This window comes from Aethalodelphis obliquidens, unplaced genomic scaffold (genome assembly GCF_003676395.1).
Source record: "Aethalodelphis obliquidens isolate GAN/ISIS:26980383/991018 unplaced genomic scaffold, ASM367639v1 scaffold6, whole genome shotgun sequence".
NCBI lineage: Eukaryota > Metazoa > Chordata > Mammalia > Artiodactyla > Delphinidae > Aethalodelphis > Aethalodelphis obliquidens.
In genome coordinates, this window is record NW_020837950.1 from 5,771,244 (window position 1) to 5,795,970 (window position 24,727).

At 40.2% G+C, this 24,727-nt stretch overlaps 1 protein-coding gene across 3 annotated transcripts in view; it reads right to left on the reverse strand.

Moving 5' to 3' along the window:
* GABRB1 (gamma-aminobutyric acid type A receptor subunit beta1) overlaps positions 1-24,727 on the reverse strand; it is a 394,887-nt gene that overhangs the window by 16,266 nt on the left and 353,894 nt on the right. For all 3 annotated transcript variants that reach the window (XM_027103040.1, XM_027103041.1, XM_027103042.1), the window contains 2 exons: positions 376-513; positions 116-268 (listed from right to left, as the gene is read on the reverse strand). In XM_027103040.1, the coding sequence (XP_026958841.1) occupies positions 116-268; positions 376-513 (291 nt within the window). The remainder of the gene's footprint in view (positions 1-115; positions 269-375; positions 514-24,727) is intronic.

Sequence of the window (24,727 nt, forward strand, 5' to 3'; positions counted from 1 at the left end):
TGGTAATCTCATTCTCTGGCTCTCTGTGAGAGACACCCTGGCCTGTAATTCTTCTCATTGGTTGTTGTTTGACATTAAATACCATCAGCTCTCTGTAGTGCTGGGAATGCATTACCTAGTGCGACTCTGGCTGCAGAGGCATCATAGTTGATCCAAAACGACACCCAGGACAGAATTGTAATCAGTGTGGAAGGCATGTAGGTTTGCAAAATGAAGTAACCAATGTTTCTCTTTAGACGAAAACTTAGTGACAGTCGTGGATATGCCCCTGAGTGAAAAAAAAGAAAAGAAAAGAAAAGAAAATCAGATGGTCATTTGGTGGGAGCCATCTCCTTTCTCATCATCGCTAGTTCATTTTGGGGGAAACATCCTCACCTGTTGTGAACTCCACCTTCTTGGACACCATCTTATAGTCAACAATTGAAAACTGAGGAAGCTCAATTTTATTCACTCCTGTTACTGCTCCTTCTCCTCCATTCCAGTAAAACTCAATGTCATCCGTGGTGTAGCCATCTGAAACCAGGAAACAGCAGAGTTAAACAGAATTCAGTTGGCCTAGAAATTCATTTTGAAGACAGTTGGGGATTTGGAGAGAAATTTCCCAGCAATTGATGATAAGATGATTTTGCTTTAAATTGGGATAACATAAGAGGTTTCATGTTGAGTGCTGTTTCTGACAGGCTGGTTGTGGCTGCCTTGAGAAGATGGATATACTTGGCTTTACTGAACATAACCTCTGTGATCATTCAGTGATATCTCATATCACCGCTGCATATTTATTCTCATTGTGTCCACTAAGGGGCACTCTTCGGTTAGATTGAGGGATGCCTGAATTCTAGGTGCCTGGGCATAGATTTTGACTGTGTGTTATTTAACAACAACAAGTATAATAACTGAGCACATATTTGTTAAAAGGGGAACAGAAAGGATAAAGGGATGGAGTATAATAAAAGATCAAATTAGTACAGACCCATTAAATGATCAAGATATTCAAAGAAGAGTATACATTTTTCAATTAGGTAAGCTTCTCTTTATAGCCTTTGATTATAGCTAATATATAGGTGAAAATTTTAGTAAATATGTGAATTTTTGATCATATTGTTATACCTTAATACTTATGTTAGTGAGGTTTAAGTAATTTAAGGCAAATGTGTAGAGGATTGTAGATTGTGGTAGAAGGATCTATCTTGAAATCTATTCCCCCTTCCAGTTCTGCTCCCAGTTGCCATGGGTCTGCTTGGGTTATGGTCATACATCAGAGTAGCTTGCATTAAAAAAATGTATTAATATATTAAAAAATCTAAAAATCATTTGAAACATATAGAAGGCTTTATATTTGTATCTTTCTATCTGCTAGAGACAAAAAAAGATCTTTCTAAGGTTATTTTCTATTTTTATTGACCTCAAATAAAAAAGCATCAAATCCTTTTCCATTAGAATTACTAGGGCTTATGTTTCAAAAGTAACCATATACTGTAGTACATATTTTGCCTACTAACTTTTGATTAAGCCAGAAACATTTTCTCAAGAGATAAAGAGTAATATATTTAAGATTTAGAAGTTGAATGCCAAGTGCCAAAGAATCACCATCAACATATCGCTGAAAGAAAATTTAAGGTCTTCTTCATTTTTATTTTGAGGGGAAATAAAATTATCTTTACTTTACTGTTTTAAACACTTCTAGCTTCTCTTCAAAAAGCTCTTTTTTGAATTCTTATCCCTGAACTCATTGCACTCACAACTGTCTTGTATTTGTTACTTTTGCCACTCTATACAGGTTATTATTTACTATAATATGTTTCAATTTGTTTTATTTTATTTCTCTTAAAACCATCTTCTTCTAGTTCAAGAACCTGCCCTTTCTTCAAAGGGTAATCTTTCATATTCAGTAACCTATTTTACAATGACCAAAGTAGAGCATAGAAGTGGAAGATATTTACTTTTAGATATAATCTTTGGTGTCCGAGAGGCTGTGAGACCCTCGATACCCACTGGACTTAGAGCAATCTACATGGAACTAATTGGCGTGTTGGGGATTTCCACCAAATTTAGGTATGGCTCTGTAAGACTGATTCTTAACATCTCTTTGAGAATCTGATAAAACCTTCTGAACTCAAGAGAATGAGAAGACAAGCCACAGATTGGGTGAAAATATATACAAAAGACACATCTGATAAAGGACTGTTATCCAAAATATACAAGGAGATCTTAAACCTTGACAGTAAGAAAACAAAAAACCTGATTAAAAATGGGCCGAAGACCTCTTAACAGACATCTCACCAAAGGAGATATACAGATCGCAAAAAAGCATATGAAAAGATGCTCCACATGACATGCTGTTAGTGAAACGCAAATTAAAACAATAATGTGGGCTTCCCTGGTGGCGCAGTGGTTGAGAGTCCGCCTGCCAATGCAGGGGACACGGGTTCGTGCCCCGGTCCGGGAGGATCCCACATGCCGCGGAGCGGCGGGGCCCGTGAGCTATGGCCGCTGAGTCTGCGCGTCCGGAGCCTGTGCTCCGCAACGGGAGAGACCAAAACAGTGAGAGGCCCGCGTACCGCAAAAAAAAAAAACAAAAAAAACAAAACACAATAATGTGATGCTACTGTACACCTATTAGAATCGTCAAAATCTGGAACACTGACATCACCAAATGCTGGAGAGGATGTGGAGCAGCAAGAACTCTCATTCATTGCCGGTGGAAATGCGAAATGGAACAGCCACTTTGGAAGAGATTCTGGTAGTTTCTTACAAAACTAAACACACTCTAATCATATGACCTAGCAATCTTGCTCCTTGGTTTTTAGCCAAAGTAATTGAAAACTTGTGTCTACACAAAAACCTGTACACAGATGTTTACAGTAGCTTTATTCATAATTGCCAAAACTTGGGAGCAACCAAGATGTCCTTTGGTCCTTTGATACTGTCGTACACATAGGTACTGGTATATTTCTCAGTGTTAAAAGGAAATGAGCTATCAAGCCACGAAAAAACATGGAAGAAACTTAAATGCATATTATTAGGTGAAAGAAGTCAATGTGAGAAGGCCACATACTGCATGATTCAACTATGTGACATTCTGGAAAAGGCAAAACTATGGAGACGGTAAGATCAGTGGTTGCCAGGGGTTGGGGGTGCAGAGGGATGAATGTACGGAACACAGATCCTTAGAGAGCAATGAAAATACTCCGTATGTTACTACAGTGGGAGACAAATGTCATTATGCATTTGTCTAAACCCACAGAATGGACAACACTAAGAGTGAACCTGAAAGTAAATTATGGACTCTGGGTGATAATGATGTGTCCACATCATTTCATCAATTGTAACAAATGCACCACTTTGGTGGAGGATGTTGGTAACACGGGAGGCTATTCATGTGTGGCGGCAGGGAGTATATGGGAAATCTCTGTACCTTCCCCTCAATTTTGCTGTGAACATAAAACTGCTTTAAAAGATATTCTTAAAAAAACTTCTGAAAGAACTCTACAGAAAAACATACATATAATACATATGTATAGATAAATAAATACAATTTGACGGTAATTTCAGAGAATCATGGCTTCCCCTGGAACCCATTTAAGTGTTCTAGAATAAGAACCTCCTCTCTGAGGGCAAATGGCTAGTGGCAACACGACAGCTTAAACTCAACCCTGATGCCCTTCCTTCCACTTCCGATTCAACTATGAACTTCTAAGCCCAGCATGAAGTGGGATCTGGGGAATGTGAGGTCTCAGCTCTGTCTGGATCTAGTAGCCAATGATGTCATGGGATGTTTTTCCCCTCAGGGACAGGAGAGAACTGGGGGACTACTGGCATGGGGTACTTGGATGGGGTTAGAACAGTGAGATTAAGGAAGAAAGCTGGGTGCACGGATTCGGGGGGACTAGTAAATGAAGGCTGCTGCCCCTTGTGTGACTCTGTGGAGGAACTGCTGTTTTCACAGTCCTTTAATAAGATGTAGGAGAGTTTAAAAAGTGGGGAGAGAGAGGAAGAGAGAGAGAGAGACTGCCTCCTGGTGCATCAGTAGGGGAATGACAGCTTGCCTGGAGCCCACCATGGCTTTCATCTAGCTAGAACACTGTTTCCGTTTACGGTGCTCGGGCAGCTGGGTCCAAATCCCAAGGGATATGCAAGAGAAACACAACGATATTTATAAGAAAACCCAGTCATCCTACAGAAGGAAAACAAGCATAAGATCCAGAATAGATGGCTCCTCGTGAGAAGAACTGGTGGAGGAAGCAGATGATAGTTTGAACTTTTCATTTCCCATCTTTATTCACAATTTGGGAACATATAAGGATATCTGATGAGAGCACAAAAACTTCCTTACTTCCTTGTACTAAAACCCATACTTTTCAATTTAAAAAGAGTGTTAGATAAATTGAAAAGAAGATGGCCACTGATGAGGCCAGGTTAGTGGACTGGAAGACAGTTTGAACAAAATTATAGAAATTTGGAAAGCATAAGCGCTTTGAAAGACTCATCTAGGAGAGCTAACATATGAATAGTGGGCATTCTTGACAGAAGAAGAGGAGCCATAATACACAAAGAGAAAATACAAATTTCCCTGAATTTAATAAACTGTTTTGCATATTGAAGGGCTCATTATATTATGTAACCGTGATATCACTCCTGAACTCCAAGGGTAAAAGAATAATTTTACAATCTTCCAGACACAAAGTACAAGGTATTTTCACAGGAAAAACTCTCAGATTTCTGAAGGGAAAGGATTATAGAATAACAATTCAGAACATCTAGAGTAAAGGCAAAAGGACAGCAACTCAGAGACTCAAGAGTCCCATTCCCCACAAAAATACCACTTCTTTCCAGAGAAGAATTCCAGAGAAGAATATATCACCCAGGGACCTGTTTGAGGACATTATTCCTACAGAAGACTCCAATGAAACAAATGAATCAGGATGGATAACTAAGACATTATCAGGGAAAGCTCGTTGGAAACAGGGGGGTTGTAAAGAATTATAAGACTACTTTGCTCAAATCTATGCAAACACATTTGAAAATTTGAATAAAATGGATAATTTTCTCGTAAGAAAAGCATTTGCTAAAGCCCAAATCAGGAGAGACAGAAGATCAAAATAGTTTGTTATCCCCTACAAACAAACAAACACCAGACTCAAACATTTAAGACTGATAATTCTATTTCTACTTAAACAGTTCCAAAGTATAGGGGAAAAATGAAAACTTCCAAATTGTTTTCATAAACTAAGGAGAACATATTAGCAAAACAAGATCCAGCAGTACATTAAATAACAATGCATAACTAGTGGGGTTTATTCTAGGAGTGCAAATGATTCAATATTAGAAAATCTAGTAATATACTTCATTATATTAACAGATCTAAGGAGAAAAAAGCATATGATTATATACACAGGTGCTAAAAAGGCATTTGACAAAATTTAATAGCCAGTCTGTTTTTTAACAAAACAAACATCACTCAATAAATATGCATAGATGGATATTTCCATAACATGGTAAGACATATCTATCTCACGCTCAAAGCCAGAATCACGCTTATTGTGGAAACACTAGAATATTCCCATGAAAGTTAAGAACAAAATAAGAGTGTCCACTACCATTGCTATTATTTTTAACATTGTTCTGGAAATACTAGCCATTAGGTAAAAGAAAGAAAATTGAACTATAAAGTTGGAAAACTGCTGGTTAAACTATTAAGATTTGCTAATTATACCACTGTATATCCAGTAAACCCCAAAGAATTAACTGAGAGACTTTTACGAACAATAGAATTAGTATGATTATGGGGTACAAAATTACTACACAGAAATGGGTAGCTTTCATGTATAAAAACAAAAATTTATAATGGAAGAAAAGACCCTTTTTAAAATAGAGACAAGAAATATCTAGTAATAAACTTAGAAACAGGCAAGACTTATATGAAGCAACATTTGAAACACTTTTGAAAAGCACAAAAGAAGCCTTGAACAAATAAAAAGACATACCATGTTTTGAACAGGAAGACTCAACATCATTAAGTTCGTTTACAACTTAATGTTATTGCCTAGTAATACCAATGAGCTTTTCGTTTTGGGAACTAGACAAAGTGACTCTAAAGTTAAAATAAACAGATTGGAAAATCTAAGACAGCTCTAAAAACTAAGACTCCTGGCTTTGTGCTACTAACCTTAACTTGACAACCAGGCACTAACCTATGTGTGTGAATAAAACTGACGTGGCTCCTGCCCTCTTGGAGCTTGCATATTTCATGTAAAATGTTACATATTTCACCACAAAATTCCTTTCTAAATCCTTCTGTATGGATTGGTTTTTTTTTTTTTTTTTTTGCGGTACGCGGGCCTCTCACTGTGGTGGCCTCTCCCGTTGCAGAGCACAGGCTCCGGACGCGCAGGCTCAGCAGCCACGGCTCACGGGCCCAGCCACTCCGCGGCATGTGGGATCTTCCCGGACCGGGGCACGAACCTGTGTCCCCTGCATCGGCAGGCGGACCCTCAACTACTGCGCCACCGGGGAAGCCCTAGATTGGCTTTCTTTAGCATGTGTTTTAATCTTCAGGAAAGCTTTGCAACAAGGTAGTGGATAAGATTTGGGTAGCCTTATTAAATGAAGTTAAGTGATGTCAAAGGTGATATTTGAGGCACTCCTTTTGTTGGTGCAGCTCATACAGTATAGATGGCTCTGGAACCAGGAATCCTGGTTTTAGCTTTCTGTGGTCCTGAAGTCAACACATGGCAGGAGCTACCTGACTACCAGCTTCCCGACTGTGGTGAAGCCATCAGTCCCCTTGGAGGGCCAGTCTGCACTGTGATACTGGGAGTCATTTCTAGTTGCCCAGCCTAGAGCCTACTACATCCGTCTTTTGATTTTGTAAGCACCACTTCCTTCTACTGAAAGTCTTTCTGCTTAAGCTAGCCAAATGGACTTCTGTTATATGCAGCAGAATCTGGATTGATACATTCTCTTTCTCTTCTGGGGAAGAATTATTTGCTCCAGATTTGGAATTACCAGAGCTTTCCAGGAAAACCTCTGTTGGCTTGTGCTGGTCATTCATTTGCTGTTTCTTTGCCTCTCCTGCTTTCTATACTCTGCTCTGTACCCCTGGGGCTGGGCTCCCTGTCTCTCTGGCTTCCTGTTAGATGCTGCCCCTAGGAAGAATAGGCTGAAGATTAGAAGGTAGAAGGGGGAGGCGAGCCTCTTGATTCTGTCTCTGGCAGTGTGGCAGTGTTGCTGGTGATTGCTGCCAGGTCAGTGGAGTGATTCCAGACTCTTACGGCCCCTCTTCTGGAAACTCTCCAAACAACCAGAACAGCATTTCTAATAGGATCCAACAAATTCAGGCTCATGGGCACTTGTTTCTGGCTCTTCCTCCTTTAACACCCTTTTTTCCTTCTCTCTTTTGCTTTTCCAGCTCATCCAACCTTTGTAACCAATTCTCTCTATTAAATTCCCTATTTGAAAAAACTTGAGTGGTTTCTGCTTTCCAATGAGCTCCTGTCACATAGTGTATCTTATCATGCAAATATTTCATCTGTTTACATAGCTTTGTGTTTGTCTCTGCCTTTTGTCTCCTTCATGTCTCATTATATTATACACTTTTTGAAAGCAAAGACCTTCTTTTATTTATTTATTTATTTTTTGCGGTACGCGGGCCTCTCACTGTTGTGGCCTCTCCCGTTGCGGAGCACAGGCTCCGGACGCGCAGGCTCAGCAGCCATGGCTCACGGGCCCAGCCGCTCCGCGACATGTGGGATATTCCCGGACCGGGGCACAAACCTGTGTCCCCTGCATCGGCAGGCGGACTCTCAACCACTGCGCCACCAGGGGAGCCCGCTTCTTTTATTCTTTAAAAAATTCCCTGATGCCTAGAACAGATTCTGTCCACAGTCATGTATCCAATACATATTTATGAATAAATGACTTTGTGAATGTTGTTTGCTGCTTAGGGGTCTATGTTTATTGTCTCAGATAGGTAGCCTGATATATAACTTCCTTGGTAGCATTCTTGAGCCAGATTTATTCCTTGCTTAAAATGCTTCTACTCACAAGGGCCTTACAGGTGGGTCTGGGCACCAAGGAAATGGAAAAAGCTGCTTATTAATTTTAGGCTTACTGAGTAACTAGGTGATAAATTACAACCTCAGTCTGATCTTCAAATTGTAGGATTCTAGGGGATAACTATGTAAGCAATATCTAGAGTTGAAGGACCAGAGATGGTTCACCGTTTGGGATTGAGAGGGGAGAAGACGGTGGGTGAGCCCAAACCTCTCACTGTCTTCTGCTTTTGCAGGGCAGCAGAACGCTTCAATGCCATGCACAAAAACAGAGCTGGAGTATGGCTATCAATCAATGTGAATCTTAATAGGATTCAACGATTTATACAGTCAGTGGTCTGGGTCTGTATTCCCAAGCTCTCTGGCACTTTGTTCAACTAAAACCCTTTAGGCTTAGTGTTCAAGGTACTGAGATAATTGCAGACGATTTGGGGGAAAAAAGAATGCGCACTCCATTTCAGGTGGAAGTGTGAGTTCTCATGGGAGCAATAATGGCAGCTGGACCCAAAGGGGAGAGCCTAGAAATAAACTATTATTCAAAGATTACACAAGGACATCTTGCCACAGAGAGCAAACATCAGTTTTCTCACACCCAACCGACCTATTTACCAAAGGTTTCCTTTATGAATCAGTGACTTCATACAGTGTCTCAAAGCCCGAACCCTTGGATACCAAGGATATTGTTTTGTAGCAACAATAACTACACAGAAGCTCTCAAAATTTCCTCTCAGCCCCTGGGGACTTCTTAGTGCAGCAGAAAGTACAGATAAAATTAAGTTGATGTCATTGGTTAAAGATGCGTGGAGCTAGTACAAATACACAAGCATCTGGATGTTAGTGTTTCTCTTTGCTATTTGAAACACTCTATTTTCGATGCATTTTTCTAACCTGGAAATAAAAATTACTCCCTGTTGTGCTCAATAGAGCTGGGAGGATGGTCTAAAATTGTACTGAAATGTGTTTTAGAGAAGGGAGAGATTTAAGCTTCTAATCCACGGGTGGACATGAGTAAATGTATTTCCCTTTGTGGAATGGCCATGACCTCATCTCAAGTTTCACAGTGTGGGGCTTGATTGGCTTAAGCCAATTGTTAAAACACCATCCCTTGGGCTTCCCTGGTGGCGCAGTGGTTGAGAGTCCGCCTGCCGATGCAGGGGACATGGGCTTGTGCCCCGGTCCGGGAGGATCCCACATGCCGCAGAGCGGCTGGGCCTGTGAGCCATGGCCGCTGAGCCTGCATGTCCGGGGCCTGTGCTCTACAACGGGAGAGGCCACAACACGGAGAGGCCCGCATACCGCAAAAAAAGCAAAAAAAACACCATTCCCTTTGCTATGGTGACTGGCTAAGGGTTAGGCAATCACCCAGGTCTAAAACAATTAGGTCATAGCAGGTCCCCTGCCCAAATTAATTGCTTGGAAATAGGCATGTGACCCAAGTTGGTCCAGTCCTAGAGAAATCTAGGACTTGTGTCCAAAAGTTGGAGGAGAGAAGATTTCCCTCTCTTTTAGCTGTTGGTAAACAGGAAATGCTGAGCGGAGAGTGGCCAGTCCAGCTATAAGAGCCAGTATCTTTCCTTCCAGGTTACATCAGTCATTACTAGCACCTAACTGAAATCACACTCATGATCAACATTTCGGCTGGCCTACTGAAATAAACTTAGTAGTCTTCCACTCTCCACTTCCTCCTGCTCTTTCCACGTGGGGGCAGAAATATTAGGAATTTATCAATATCTCTGCTCCAGGAGCTGTGTAGATCCTTCCTGTTTCAAGGTTATTAGATATTTGTAATGGTGCATCTCAGAAGCAGATAAGAAAGCCAGTTGGGTCTAATCCTTCCCGTGGCTCCAAACCTGCTATAACATTTATTCTAAAGGCTACTTGGGATTCCTTTCTCACCCATCTCTGTATCTCCTTGGTAGCCTAAGAAGCAGTAAACCAACCATGGAAGCCAGATTTTTAAAGCATTCTCACAAGTATTAATAAACTGTAGGTACGACAGCAGAAACTAACACAACATTGTAAAGCAACTATACTCCAATTACAAAAAAACTAAACCAAAAAAAAAAAAAAAGAAAGAAAATGTAGGTACAAATCTGTGCAACAAACCACTTAATAATTGACTCCTACCTGACGACCCACCGTTTGAGTGGTCATCCAGGGAAGGCCCTCGTGCTATTTTCTTAGTCAACTCAATAGTTAATTATGTTTCTGGGTAATCATTAGAAAATACGTCCTTATAATAAGAAAAAATTCACCTTCTTGGAGAGCATTCACCATCTGATCCTTGTCTACCCCTTGTGCTCACAGAAAATAAACCCAGTACCTTTTCTACATGATAGTACTTCCCATTTTTGAGGACACCTCTCACGATCCCTTTCAGTGTTTCCTTCTTCAGGCTTTGGTCTTTCGCAGGATGTACTCAACCTATGAAGCTTTTCTCCTCTCAGTAGTTTCCGGTTTGCTGATGTGCCCTTTGAAGCATGGAAGCCCCAGGCTGAGAGGTGGCCATGTCTACCTCGGCTCTTCTCCCTTCTTTTATCTGGAAAATGTTCCTATTGTGTAGACTCACCCCCAAGATTAATCCTGCCCTGGTTTAATCTGGCCAAACATAGGAGGCCATGGCACCTCCTAGGTTTGGCCAATATGTAAATTTCCAGAGTGACTTTCCAAGAGTGCTGCTCTTTCATATCTGACTGCTTAATACCACGTAGTCCATGAATCCTTGTCTACGCTAGATCATCCCCATTTAAAGACTTTTAGGTCCCAGGTACTTTTGATTTTGGAGGCACCTTCCCACATTATATTAAATACATTAAAATGCATTCACATCCCATGTTAAACCTAATTTGCATGTCACTGTAAAAGCACTGGATTGCAGCTGACTTGTTAACATAATGATATATTAGGTTTAATATTGTAGTTTTCCTTATGCGTTTTGGGGCCAACAATTTAAGACCCTTGATAAACTTGTAGTATGTAGACATTTTGCCTATCATGCTTGTTGGCAAAATGGCTTTGCTGGAGCCCAGATACCGATTGGGCTCTAGTGCCCTGCTTAAGATCGCTTTCCATGCACTCTTTATTTGGAATATATCCAGCTCCTCTTAAATTTATGACTGATGGGACTTCTGCTGTCATCGTCAGATCTTCTGACCCTGGTTGTGGCTTGTCCTGATTTCTAAATGGGCTACCACCTCACGATGGTAGCCAATTTCTCACGATGAAATTGTCTTCCAGGTTGTACTGCATGCAGTAGCTACCCCCTTGGGTTGTTCAGGTGGCCTCTCCGAGGCTGAGCCTGTCTGACCCTGTCTGGCCTCCTCTACCATGTTTCTGGCCCCATGCTGATGAGGTTCTTACATGCTTTCCACCGTGCCTGTCCAACGCATGATATTCTTGGCGTAGCTAGCTAGTGAAGGGCAAGACTTTTCTTATTCTAGTCACTGGTCTTCTATCAAAGCAGCACAAGTTCAAATTAGCTTTTTGACAGTCACATTACTTTTTCTTCCTTGGACTCAAACATAGGATCTATTATAGTCCCCATTAAATTTTATCTAATTCAATTTGACTTGCTGTTGAGGTTTCTTTTGATCTTTATTTGCTCACCCTCTTGGTTTCATGTTCTCTTCAGGTTTGATAAACATGCCTTTTATCATTATTCCCTTGACTGAGACAAATGTGGGATGGCGGAGACAAAGATAGAGCCCTGTTACAATCTCTTGGCAATACTCCTCCAGGTTGATAATAAAAGTCTCTAATCAGTGCTTTGCTGGGTGGCACCATCATTTATTCATTATTTTTTAATTAATTATATTTTTGGCTGTGTTGTGTCTTCGTTGCTGCGCGCAGGCTTTCTCTAGTTGTGGTGAGCGGGGGCTATTCTTTGTTGTGGTGAGACAAAGCAACTAAGCGGGGGCTTAGTTGCTCTGCGGCACATGGCATCTTCCCAGACCAGGGCTCGAACCTGTGTCCCCTGCATTGGCAGGTGGTTTCTTAACCACTGTGCCACTAGGGAAGCCCCCCATCATTTATTCATTTAATATTTGCCTAATAGTTTTAGCTTTGAGTCTGTATCTCTGTATTTATCACCTTTTCCTGATTCAGTGATTTTACAATCCTATCAAATAAGGAAGTGAGGTCTATTTTGACTTGTGTGTGGAGAGATCGAGCTGTTTCCATAGATTACTGAGCCCTCTTCTTTGGGATCCAGGACTAGAATATTTCCCAGACTGAATCAAGTCTCATCAGCCTAAGTGTCTTTGAATTTATCTTTCTTACCTTCTGGAACGTGGAATGGTGTATTCCATTCTGTCAATACCAATAATAATTAGGTATACTGATGATATGTAGGCTTACGATAATCACCTTCCCTTCACAATGCCCAGCTTCCTTTAATATGTGCTAATTGAGCTATATGGAATTAATTTGTGTGGGTGCATATGTTTTAGGCAAATTATTGGTTAAAAATTAGAATCAGGGTTGCTGTATGCCCAAAATCAGTGGTGAAGTAAAAGATAATCACACCTGGAAATCCTAAAATCTTACTATTAAGTGTTTGTTATATGTTTTTTATCAATAAAGTTTCTCAAAACAAACAGCTACTAGCTATCTACATTTTTTTGGTCTTAATAGTCAAAGGAGAGAATATTTTGTGTCTCAGAAAAAATCCTTATCCCTCTCTTTCTAATTTGTATTAATTGCAAAGTAGATTTTTCTGGGAAATCTATGGTCAAACTTTCTTTTATAGTCTTGAAACCCTTTTACGTTATCTATACATTTAATGAACATCCCAATTTTTTGGACCCTCCCTACTTAAAAAAAATAATTGGGGTGAAAGATGGAAATAAATTGTGACTGTTAATGCTTGTTCCTAAGTTATGCCAAATCTGGCACAACTTTCTCAAAAGATAAATTTTACAGAATGTCAACAACAAAAACCATGTACTTCTTACAAAGTTCTGTGAGAAATCTCTGTTCCAAAATTGAGATAGTCTTTTGCTTAATATTACTGTATGGAACAGAGAAGGCCTTGCCTGTTCAACTCAGCTCAAATGAGGTGTTGGAGTTACTGGGATTGGATGTCATCTCTACCCATAATTTCTGCTCTGATAAAAAGGAACATCAAAACCCCTCTCCACTTTGAAACAGTTGTTTGGTTGGGGGGAAAATCCATTATACCTGTTTTCTCCAAGCATTAGAATGACCATATTGACTTGAACATATGAAAAATGAATTAACTGCATAAGCAGAGAATCTAAACCAGTGTGTTAATATAGGTGTGGTTTAAGATTGTTTAACAGTCCTATTTAAGATTGGATATTGTTTAAGAATGCTTGATCTATTAGACATTCTTGAAGGTGTGCATCCTTGTTTTATTAAGAAGAATAAAAAAAAAAAAATCAGGCGTAGTCTAGAGAAGGGAGTCACCTCTCATTATGACAAGCACCTAATATGCCACTTGTGCCTTTATCTTCTAAAGTGTGAGTGACCTTCAAGGAAAAATAAGACCAGGAACAAGTAAAGTACAAACGAAGGTGATTATCCAGCTAATTCAAATGCAATGTTATGTGAACCTTTCTGTTCTGGCAATGTTATTGTTGGTCTGAAACTCTAGATTAACAGCTTAGATGATAACCCCACTTACCTAATTTAATTTTTATGACCACATTGCATCATAAATATGGAAAATTATTCAGAATATATTCATGGTATTTTTATTTTGAAGAGTTATGTGCATCCTGCTTGCTTGTGAATCCACCCCTGAGTGGTTACCGAATTTTGCTTTGTTTTAATTCTTCTTTTCTTTTTTTTAGAGGGTCACTTTTCACTGATAAATTCTGATGATAAGAAATGGTGATTTGTCAATAAAATACATTTTTGGAGAACTTGTTAAAAACTTAAAAAACCCAACTCAACCAAACCAGTTATGGTAAAATATTTACAGTATGAGGTTAAGAGAAAACAAACATAAGAAAAATGTATGTGTATGTGTATATATCACAAAGGATATGTATGAAAATAGTTAACAGTGGTTAGGATCATGGGTTTTTCTTTATTTTAAAAATTTTATGTGGTGAACTTGTAATGCTTTTAAAAATAAAACCCCAGTAAATTATTTTTATGTTCTAGAAAACGCCTAACTACTGTATGAACTTCAAATCTGTGAAGATTATTTGAATGACCTGTAGAGGGCACTCAAGACCTTCCAGATTCATAGGGAGAGACAAGGCTACTGTCTGAAAATTTTATTCCTTTCAGTTGCAGGAGTTTTACATTTTTCCTATTTTAGCTTTGGATCACTGATTCTCACAAGGTTCTATTTTAAAATTCATTTATGTTAAATAACACTAGTACAATTCTGATTAATATACCTAGTCACAAATTCCTATTTTTAGCTAGAAATATGTTTATATTTAAATACATGCAACTCTAATTGTTACTAAAATGATTAAAACAAATGACCTGTTTTGGTATATTTAATGCTTAAGTTGTAATCTTTTCACTAACATCTTCAAAAGGACAGTCTATGCTAGTTTAGCTATGCATATGAATTAACAAATATCTATGTGCAGCAAATGGACCTATTCTTCCCATCCTTATTTTATTATTATGCAGCTGGTAGCAATGAAATGCATTAAATTAAAAATTAGCCTTCTTTCAGGTCAGAGTTTATTTTCAATTTTTATTTTATTAACTAAGTTGCCTCGTTCCTGATTTCTTTTAGCTATCATCTATGTATTTTAGACTCATATACCTTATCAATCACATTCAGATGCCATTAATTGAGACCCACTCTATTCAGTTTCTAAACCTGATGCCTTCCCCATTTGTGGATGCAAAGTATGTAGTCCCTGCCCTGGGTTTTCACAAATGTGTTGCACACAACCTATGATAATAATACAGTACCAAGCTATAGTATCTAAAAAAGGCGGATTTTATTTTCCAACAAGATAGCTTTTCTCTGGCAATTCTCAGCCATCTTCAAATATTACATGTTCTTTTGGATTCCCTTTAGGATCAGGTTGGATAGCCTTAGCAACTAGGAGGCCATGTGCTTTTGCGGCTCACAAACTATTATATGTTCTTGTATAATTTCTTGGCTTTTGAAATCATGCGAATAGAATGTTGAAGAGCTGACAGTTCAGTTGTTTGTATCTACAGCTTATCTGCACTCATTCCCAAGTGCTAGATTGGTGTCACAGAGGTTACTGTGGTAGGCTTTTGGGGCACATTAATATCTGTGTTTTAAAAAATTGCATTGTGTCTGGGCATGAGGGAAAAAAAAACCTATCCAATTATTATTGGTTTTGCTGGAATTGATTTTTCACTCCGTGTAACTTGGCAGTGACACTGATGAAACATGTGGCTTGCTGCCACTTTATTTATGTTGAGGACTTTATTTCTGATGCCCATGAAATAGGAAGACAGGCAAATATAAATTTATCTTTTTTTTTTTTTTTATTTTCGGTACGCGGGCCTCTCACTGTTGTGGCCTCTCCCGCCGCGGAGCACAGGCTCCGGACGCGCAGGCCCAGCGGCCATGGCTTATGGGCCCAGCCGCTCCGCGGCACGCGGGATCCTCCCCTGCATTGGCAGGCGGACTCTCAACCACTGCACCACCAGGGAAGCCCTATAAATTTATCTTTGAAGCTGCCTGGTGTAGAAGTTTGGGAGCAGCAGTTAGGAAAGGGCATTGTAATGTTATTGCCTGATCTCAGGCCAGGGAAGAGAAACAGTGAGTATCATTTTCACTTTTCAGAAGGGGGAAATAAAAGTACAGATTTCCATGATCTGATTGGGAAAGCGAATGCTTCCAAGTTTCTATCTGTGGAAATGGGGCCAATAATCTGCAGTACCTGACTCACAGGGAAGATTAAAAAAAAAGGTTGCTTTTGCAAAGTTAACAGCTACAGAGTGCTTCTTAGAACAGGGGTTCCCAACCCTGGGGCCGAGGACTGCCACCAGTCCGTGGCCTGGTAGGAACCGGGCCGCACAGCAGGAGGGGAGCAGCGGGCAAGCGAGCGCAACTTCATCTGCCGCTCCCCATGGCTGGCATCACCGCCTGAGCCATCCCCCTCCATCCCCCCACCCCCATCCGTGGAAAAATTGTCTTCCACGAAACTGGTCCCGGGTGCTGAAAAGGTTGGGGACTGCTGTTGGAAGCAATCATCATCACAATACTTAGAAGCATTACACAAGCATCACCTGTTACTTCAGGATGAGTCTATAACATTGTCCTCAGCTGAGGGTGATTCCCCCTGACCAGGGGACATTTGGCAACATCTGAAGGCATTTTTGGTTATCACAACTTGGGGGATGGATGCTACTAGATCTAGTGAACAGAGGCCAGGGATGATGCTAAATGTCCTACAATAACCAGTCCAGTGCTCCACATGAATTATCCAGCCGAACCTGCCAATAATGCTGATGTTGAGAAACTCTGGTCCTTAGCTAGATGGTACTGTGGTTGGTAGAATGGGTCATATTAAGATTATTTGTATTGGCGATGTGACAAGTGGTTCTCAGTGTTACCCAGATCTCATTCTAAGCAGATAGATCTTTTGGGAAAGAAAGATATAGAATTGTTCTGTCCTCAAATAGCAAATAGAATTTCTTTACTTTTAATCCAAGGACTTCATGCCCACCCCTGGCCAAGACAGTACGATCGTGGTTACACACTACTGGGGATTGGGTAGAGGGAAAAGAGACCCTTGGGGAACCTGACTAACAAGCATGGCAAATTCTTGGCTCTTTGGTTTAAAATAAACTAGCCTGAAAGTCAGAAGGATGTCTACATATGCGAACTTTCTGAAGAATTCTTTTCACCCTGAACTCCCCCAACTACACACACTAAAGACACTTCAAGGAAAAGAAGAGGGGGAAAGAGAAGAAGAGAGGAAAGGAGAGTCAGATGTGAATTGGGGAAGCCCTGTCTGCCTCTGCCCCTTCAAGCTGGGTTCTAGGGTTGGGGTATGATGCTAGACAGCCTCTTTAAAGTTCTGGATAGGAGTGGAGCCTGCACCTTATGCCGAAGGCAATCAAGCATTGTAGGAAGAAGGTTTTTCATTCCACTATTTAGGAGAACAGTATGCTCTGTTAAAGCTGCAGAATGCTAGAGACAACTCCATCTGTTGTTTCTTGTGGGTTCTTAATAGCGAGGGAGGATTTCAGAGGGTTGCTGGTGGCAGATGTGCACTGGCAGAGAACCTGTGGTCCAGTAAGACATCTCAGGGTTACTTCATTGGAATGATACAGCATGGACTGTTCCCACCAGGGCTCTAAGTTTCAGTTAAGTCATGGGCACATTGCTAGCGCTATAAGAGCTCGGTGGGACCTGGGTCAGCACCCACAGAATGTCCAGTTGCCATTGGAGTGAGACCTGATTTCACCTGTGCTGTGAGCCAGACAGGACCAGTTATCTCTGAAGTCAGAGGCTGGCCCAGGAACCAACAGATTGAGCATGAAAGTAGAACAACCCCTCTCTGACCCCCTGAGGTGATGTATCCATAAGCATCTCCAGAGCTTAGACTCATCCCCAGGGGGAGGAGTGGCACAAAAGGGAGACAGTACAAATAGACCAAGGCACATCCCCTCTGCTCCCCTGGCATTTGCTCTGGTGCCCTCTGACCTCACCATCAGTGTTGGGGGGAAGAGCAGGAAGAAAGAAACAGTCCTGGTGTCACTGCAGTTACACTGGAAGTGTCTGAGGAAGTGCTGAATTTGAGAGAGTATGTGGAAATTACTAGATTGAGCCACACACTTTAAAATTAAATGGACACACTTTGGTTTGTAGACTGAAAATTTTACCTATTTTAGCTGTAGCTACAGGAAAACAAGTACAGAGATTACGAAGTCTAGTGTCTCGCTCCCACTCTCTATACAGTATCTAAAGGCCATATTAGAACTTGAGCAAAAAGATGTACAGTTAGATTCTCATAAAACAACATAGCTGGGGCTTTAAGAGTAGATTGGATTATACCAGTTTACGTTCCCACCAACAGGGTAGGACTGTTCCCTTTTCTAAACTGGTACAGCCACTATGGAGAACAGTATGGAGGTTCCTTAAAAAGTACAAATAGAACTACCATACGACCCAGCAATCCCACTACTGGGCATATACCCTGAGGAAACCATAATTCAAAAAGACACATGCACCCCAATGTTTATAGCAGCACTATTTACAATAGCCAGAACATGGAAGCAGCCTAAATGTCCATCAGCAGAGGAATGGATAAAGAAGATGTGGTACATATATACAATGGAATATTACTCAGCCATAAAAAGAACAAAATAATGCCATTTGCAGAAACATGGATGGACCTAAAAATTGTCATACTGAGTGAAGTAAGTCAGACAGAGAAAGACAAATATCATATGATATTGCTTATATGTGGAATCTAAAAAAAGGTACAAATGAACTTATCTACAAAACAGAAACAGAGTGACAGATGTAGAAAATAAACTTATGGTTACCAGGGGGTAAGGTGGGGGGAGGGATAAATTAGAAGATTGGGGTTGACATATAATAAGGACCTACTGTATAGCACAGGGAACTCTACTCCATACTCTGTAATGGCCTATATGGGAAAAGAATCTAAAAAAGAGTGGCTTTATGTACATGTATAACAGAATCACTTTGCTGTACACCTGAAACTAACACAACATTGTGAATCAACTATATCCCAACACAAATTTTAAAAAAGAGTAGATTGGGTTACATTTTCTCCCCAAAGAATCTCCATTAGGTGAGTGCTCAATTTCCAGAAGTTCATGTTACTAAAACACGGACTTTAAAATAAAATTGTACTAGAAGAATCCTTTATCATAGTCTTTTAATGCTACATTTTCAGATTTTTCAGCTGTATTTTGGTTTAATCCATGTGCTGCTGACCAAAGGACCATGAAACGGAAAATCCTGGTGCCCACTGATCTAGATTGCTTTGAAGCAGCCACTCTGGTTATTAATTTTCATTCAAAAGGAAGATTTTGGCTAGGTTACTTTTCTAGAGCTTAGAGCAGGCAAGGCTCCTGAGAATTCTTTGAGAAATTCCATATAGATATTAATCCGTAAAACCCCACTGCTTGGCTATCTCTTCCCTGTTGAAGATGACCTTTTACTAAAAAAAGTATTAGCAGGCAACTGTTTGTTGATACCTGGTTAGATGTTCCATGCAGCAGACCTTTTAATTCTGAGGCAAGCAATACACATTATCACAAGAAATTTCAGAGACGTTATTATATTAAGAATCTGTGGCAAGTTAGAAATTCTTCTTCAGAATAAAACCTGAAAATAAATACTACTGATTAAATAAACACCCTATATCAAAAGAATCCATGTCCTCTTGTGATCATATTATTGCTGCCATTGATTTAGTGCCTTTTATGGGTCAGGTCTAGAGCTAGACATTTTACATACATGACCACTACACTCAATCCTTACAAGAGCCGTTTAAGAAGAAATTATGAGCTCCATTATAATCATTAGGACACTGAGGTTTAGACGATTTAAGGAACACGGTCACAAACCTTGTTAGGGCAGCATTTCTAAAATCTTTCTTCCTCACCACACTGCCTAATTTCATACTTGTTAATTTATACGATTTGTTCATACTTTTTGTTTCATACTGTAGAAAGAGTTATACCCTACTAGGTTGAACCTTATGAAAGTGATGATATTTGACCTTTTTTGGGCCCAGAACAGGAATTTCATATGCTTAATCTTAATATAGTATGCACTGGCTCAGCTTAGTTAAAATTGTGGGAGTCTCTGGACTGGTTTTGACCTATTACCCTATTCATATCTCAGATTGTACTGCTAATCTGTAATCTTGAATAGAATGAAGTATTTGAAAAGCTAGGCATAAGTCATTTTGAATCCATCACCCCAGAAGGAAAAGATGTCAAAGCAGTTCTGGTGTGATGGAGAGAAACAGACATGGAATCCAAAACCTGGATTCTGGTCTCAGCTCCGCCACTTACCGCCTCTGACCTTTGCCGAGGTGTAGCCACGCTGAATCTCAGCTACTTTCTCTGTGAAATGAGGCTAATCATAACTATCTCACAGAGCTGTGAGGAATGAATAATTTAATTAAAAAGAAAAGTTTTTATTGCGTGCCTACTACACCCAGGCATTGTGATGAGCTTTTGGTGTAAAGAGATCAATAAAATTTTTACCCTGCCTTTATCCCAAATGAGTTCATCGTTTTAAGAGAGCTAGGAGAAATAAATATGATATGATGTTAAAAGCGCTAAAATAAACGAATGTACAAAATGTTACAGAAACAGAGAGGAGGGAAATGTAACACTCATCCACTTGAGCATCTCAAGTGTGTGGAAAGCTCATGTGTCTTGTTCATACTCTAATAAGACTTTACTAAATATTAGTTGAATAAATGAATGATTCATGGGGTTTGAGGAAGAAGATTGGAAATAAAATTTCACTTTCTTTGCCTCTTTCATTTCCTCACTGCCCTCTCACTGCTCAAATCATGTCAGCCTAGCTGGTGTCTCCCTCCTCCTTTCATGAACTTATTTCTGCAATAGCTTATTTTTTGTCTTTTGGCAATTCAACAAAGAAGAAAAATATATTCCTGGTATGATTTTAAACTGGCAAGACTAGGAAATATTTCAAATGCACAGCAAAGAAAACAAAAGAATGAAAAGGCAACCTACGGGATGGGAGAAAATATTTGCAAACCATGTATCTGTATAAGGGGTTAATATCCAAGATATACAAGGAATTCATACAACTCAATAGCAAAAAGCCAAACAACCCAATTAAAAAATGGGCAACAGACCTAAATACACATTTTCTCAAAGAAGACATGGAAATGGCTAATAGGTACATGAAAAGGTGTTCAACATCATTAATCATCAGGGATTCACAAATCAAAACCACACGGACATATCGCCTCATACCTGTTAGAATGGCTGTTATCAAAAAGATAAAAGATAAGTTTTGGTGAGGATGTGGAAAAAAAAAAAAGAACTCTTGTGCACTGTTTGTGGGAATGTAAATTGGTACAGATTTTATGGAAAATATTATGGAGTTTCTTCAAAAAATTAAAAAGAGAAAATACCTTATGATCCAGCAATTTCACTTTCAGGTATTATCCAAAACAAACGAAGTCAGTATCTCAAAGAGATATCTGCACTCCCATGTTCATTGCATATCTATCTATCTATCTATATCTATCTACCTACACACACATATGTATACACACACACACAAATATTGTTCAGCCTTATAAAAGAAGGAAATCCTGCCATTTGTGACCACACAGATGAACCTGGAGGACATTATGTTAAATGAAATAGTGACACAGAAAGACAAGTATCACTTGATCTCATTTACATGTGGAATCAATGGCTTCTTAACTTCCAAACCAACCAGGCCCTTTTTACCCTCTATCTTACCTGATCTCTTAGGTGGATTTGTTGTTGCCGATTACTTTCTCTCAGAACCTCACCTTCTGTCACTTTTTTGAAATGACATTTCTGGGTTCTCTTCTCGCCTGTCTCTGACACAGTTTCCCTTCCTCTTCTTGGGGTTTTCTCTCAAATCAAAAACTATGATGTTCCTTAGGGAGCATCCTACAGTTCTTGGATAATATTTCCACTCTTGGTTTTAACTATTGATGATGATTCCAATCTTATTTCCAGGATATAATTCTCCTTTGAGATTTAGACTTCAAATTTCCAACGATCTGCCTGTCATCCTCAGATGAAAATTCCTCACATAAAACTCAAAATGTTCATCATCTCATCTCCCAAACATTTTGCCCCTCTTCTGGTACACTCACACTCCCAGTTCATGGCACTATCATTCACCTAGTCACTCGTGGGAGCCATCCTTGATTCGTTCTTTTCCCTCACTTACTGTGAATGATACTACCAATATTTGGTTTTCCTCCTATTCCTGGAAACATGGAAAATCACATTTCCCAGACCCACTGCAATTAGTCAGGGCCATGTGACTAATTCTAGTCAGGGGGCTGTAACAACCTCAAAAAAATGACAGGTATTACTTCAGGCCAAAGACAAAGTCTGAATGTTCTTTCCTTTTCTGTAACGACCCAAGAAACACTCTCTCTGAGATGGTGTTGCTACAAGATTATAGACTCTCCATCCATTGGGTCCCTGAGTAATTCCGTGGAGCAGAATCCCTCCTCCACATCAATTTATGGTAGACACTTAGTGTAAACAGGGTAGAAACCTTTGCTGTATTAAGTCATTGAGATTTTGGTGTGTGTTTCTGACTGCAGCATGACCTAGCTTTCCCATTGATACATTTACCTCATCTGATACATAAAAACTTCTTTCAAATTTGCCCTTTTCCTGTCTCTATTATTTTACTTCTCTTCATGGCTGCTTTCTTGGATTGCTTCCACAGTCTTCTAGCTGGGTTCACTAAATAGTCACATTTTAATCTTTTCAGATTCATCTTCTGCATGTCTACCAGCATGTTTAATTTAAAATACAAATATGACAATGTCACTCCGAGCTTGAGTCTTTTAATGATCCCTCATTACCTATAACAGTAATTTAAAAACTTTGTTCCCTGGAACAGGTAATTGGTGTCCTGGAAAAAATATTCCTAAAAGACTAATGTCCCTGGGTTCAAGAAGATTGTGTGGTAATGCACATCATCTTAGAGGTTTACAGATGCACTGCAGTAGCATAGCAAAATATCGTGAGGTAAAGACATCAGTATAATTTGTTTTAAATAATCCTTTCCCCAAATTTTTGGACCCCTAGTCGTTTTAGAAGAATACCTTCTAGCATCAGAATATCAGAATATTATCTAAGCTCTTCCCCTGGCCCCAAGGCTCTTTATGATCACCCTCTGTCTGTCCCTTGAGCTTCCTTTCCTACCACCTTCTGCTGCACCATGTATGCTTCAGCAACATTAAATGTGTACAGATCTTGCAAACACTGTCCATGGAAGAAATTTGCATTTGGTAGTGCTATCTACTTCAACTGGAATGTTATGGCCCCATGCCAGTCACTCATATACCTTATGGTTAGTCTCTCAGACCGAGTTCAGAGGATGTTTGCTGCAGGAGGCTGTCATGTAAAACCTGAAATTAAGGCTCAGTATTATGTGCTGCCTTGACATCTCATGAAATCATGGTGGGGCTTTGACCTGCTCCTGTGAATAAGATCCCCTAGACAAATAGCCCTCCTCATCATGGGTACCGGGCACAGGCCCTGCATTTCCCTGAGTAATGGGTTTTGGTTCCCTGCCCGCCTGTGGCGTTGTTCAAACACTCCAGTCATATCCACCCCACTCTGCGGAAACCCATCTCTCCCTCTTAATACTACAAAGCCTGTCTCCCACAGCCCCTGATGCTTCACTCTGTCCTGAGTACAGCCCTCATGTGGTCTTGCATGGGATATGGTGTCCTCCCCTATGTGACTGATAAACTGCTGTTGATGTCTTCTGTCCACTGTCAGGTGTCACATGTTCAGCTACCCCCAATACCGTAGGGCAGGAATCCCTCTCGCCAACAGAAAGAATAGGAGGCAATTAAAAGAGAGATATTCCTATACATCTTGTTTCACAGCTACCCTAGTTCAGTCTGTCCCCATAAGCACTTTGAATGTATCTTTCTTTACACTTGCCACATTTCACTGTAATTATGTCTTTATGTGTTGGACTCTATATTAGATTGTGAACTCCTTGATGTCAGACACCAAACCTTACTTACCCAGTGAATCTGGTGAAAATAGTAAGTAGTGCACCTTTTGAGCACTTTTACAAGTCAGCTCAAGGCGCCACAAGGTTCGTATTGTCCTTAATTTAAGAGAGGAGGAACTTGAACCTTAATTAGCAATCTGCCTTAAGACCACACGACATGTTAAGAGGCAGAGCTGGATCTTGACCCAGGTATAGATAGCCCTTAAGACTGTCATCTTTATATGTAGACAGATGTAATACTCAGTCATGGAGTCTGTGATGTGCCAAATGGCTTGGTGATGTGAGAATGAAACTCATGCAAGTGAGACTTTCCCTTTGTCCCCAAGTTGGTGAATAGATTCTGAAACTGCAGCAAAAGAGGCACAAAGTACCTTACATTCTGAAGATAATCACAAACAGGTGGAACTACATGTTCCTTCTTGGGTATCCTGGGAGGCAGCAGACATTGTAATTTTAATCACCATTCCCACACCAGCCAAATAAAAAGGAGAGAAGGAAGAACAGAGAAAAGAGAGCATGAAGAGAAGGGAAGTAAAGGAGGAAAGGAAAGATTGAGAACATTGTCAGAGTGTGAGTCGTCAGCTAGTAGAGAACGTTAAGGCTTTCTCTTCACTTCTTTAAGGGGAGAAAAGGAAAAACAAAGATTGGGAATACCTGCAAGACAGGGACACCCTGCACTTCATTTCCCTGTAGTGATTTTTTTTCCTTAGGTGCAGACTCCCTAATATGCCCCTGTGCCTGCAGGGAAAACGCTATGAGATTGCTACCTTGGTAGAAAGAAAGAGGGTCAGCAGAGGAGGAGCCTGCCTTCCACTATTTGGCAATGTTAGGTTTCCAGTGGCTCAAGTGGTCCATCTGTGAGGGCTGCCTGCAGGGCAAGTGGACCCAGCAGAGAGAAGTTTGGTGATTCCCAGGGTCAGGGGGTTTGCGTGTGTGTGTGTGTGTGTGTGTGTGTGTGTGTGTGTGTGTGTGTGTG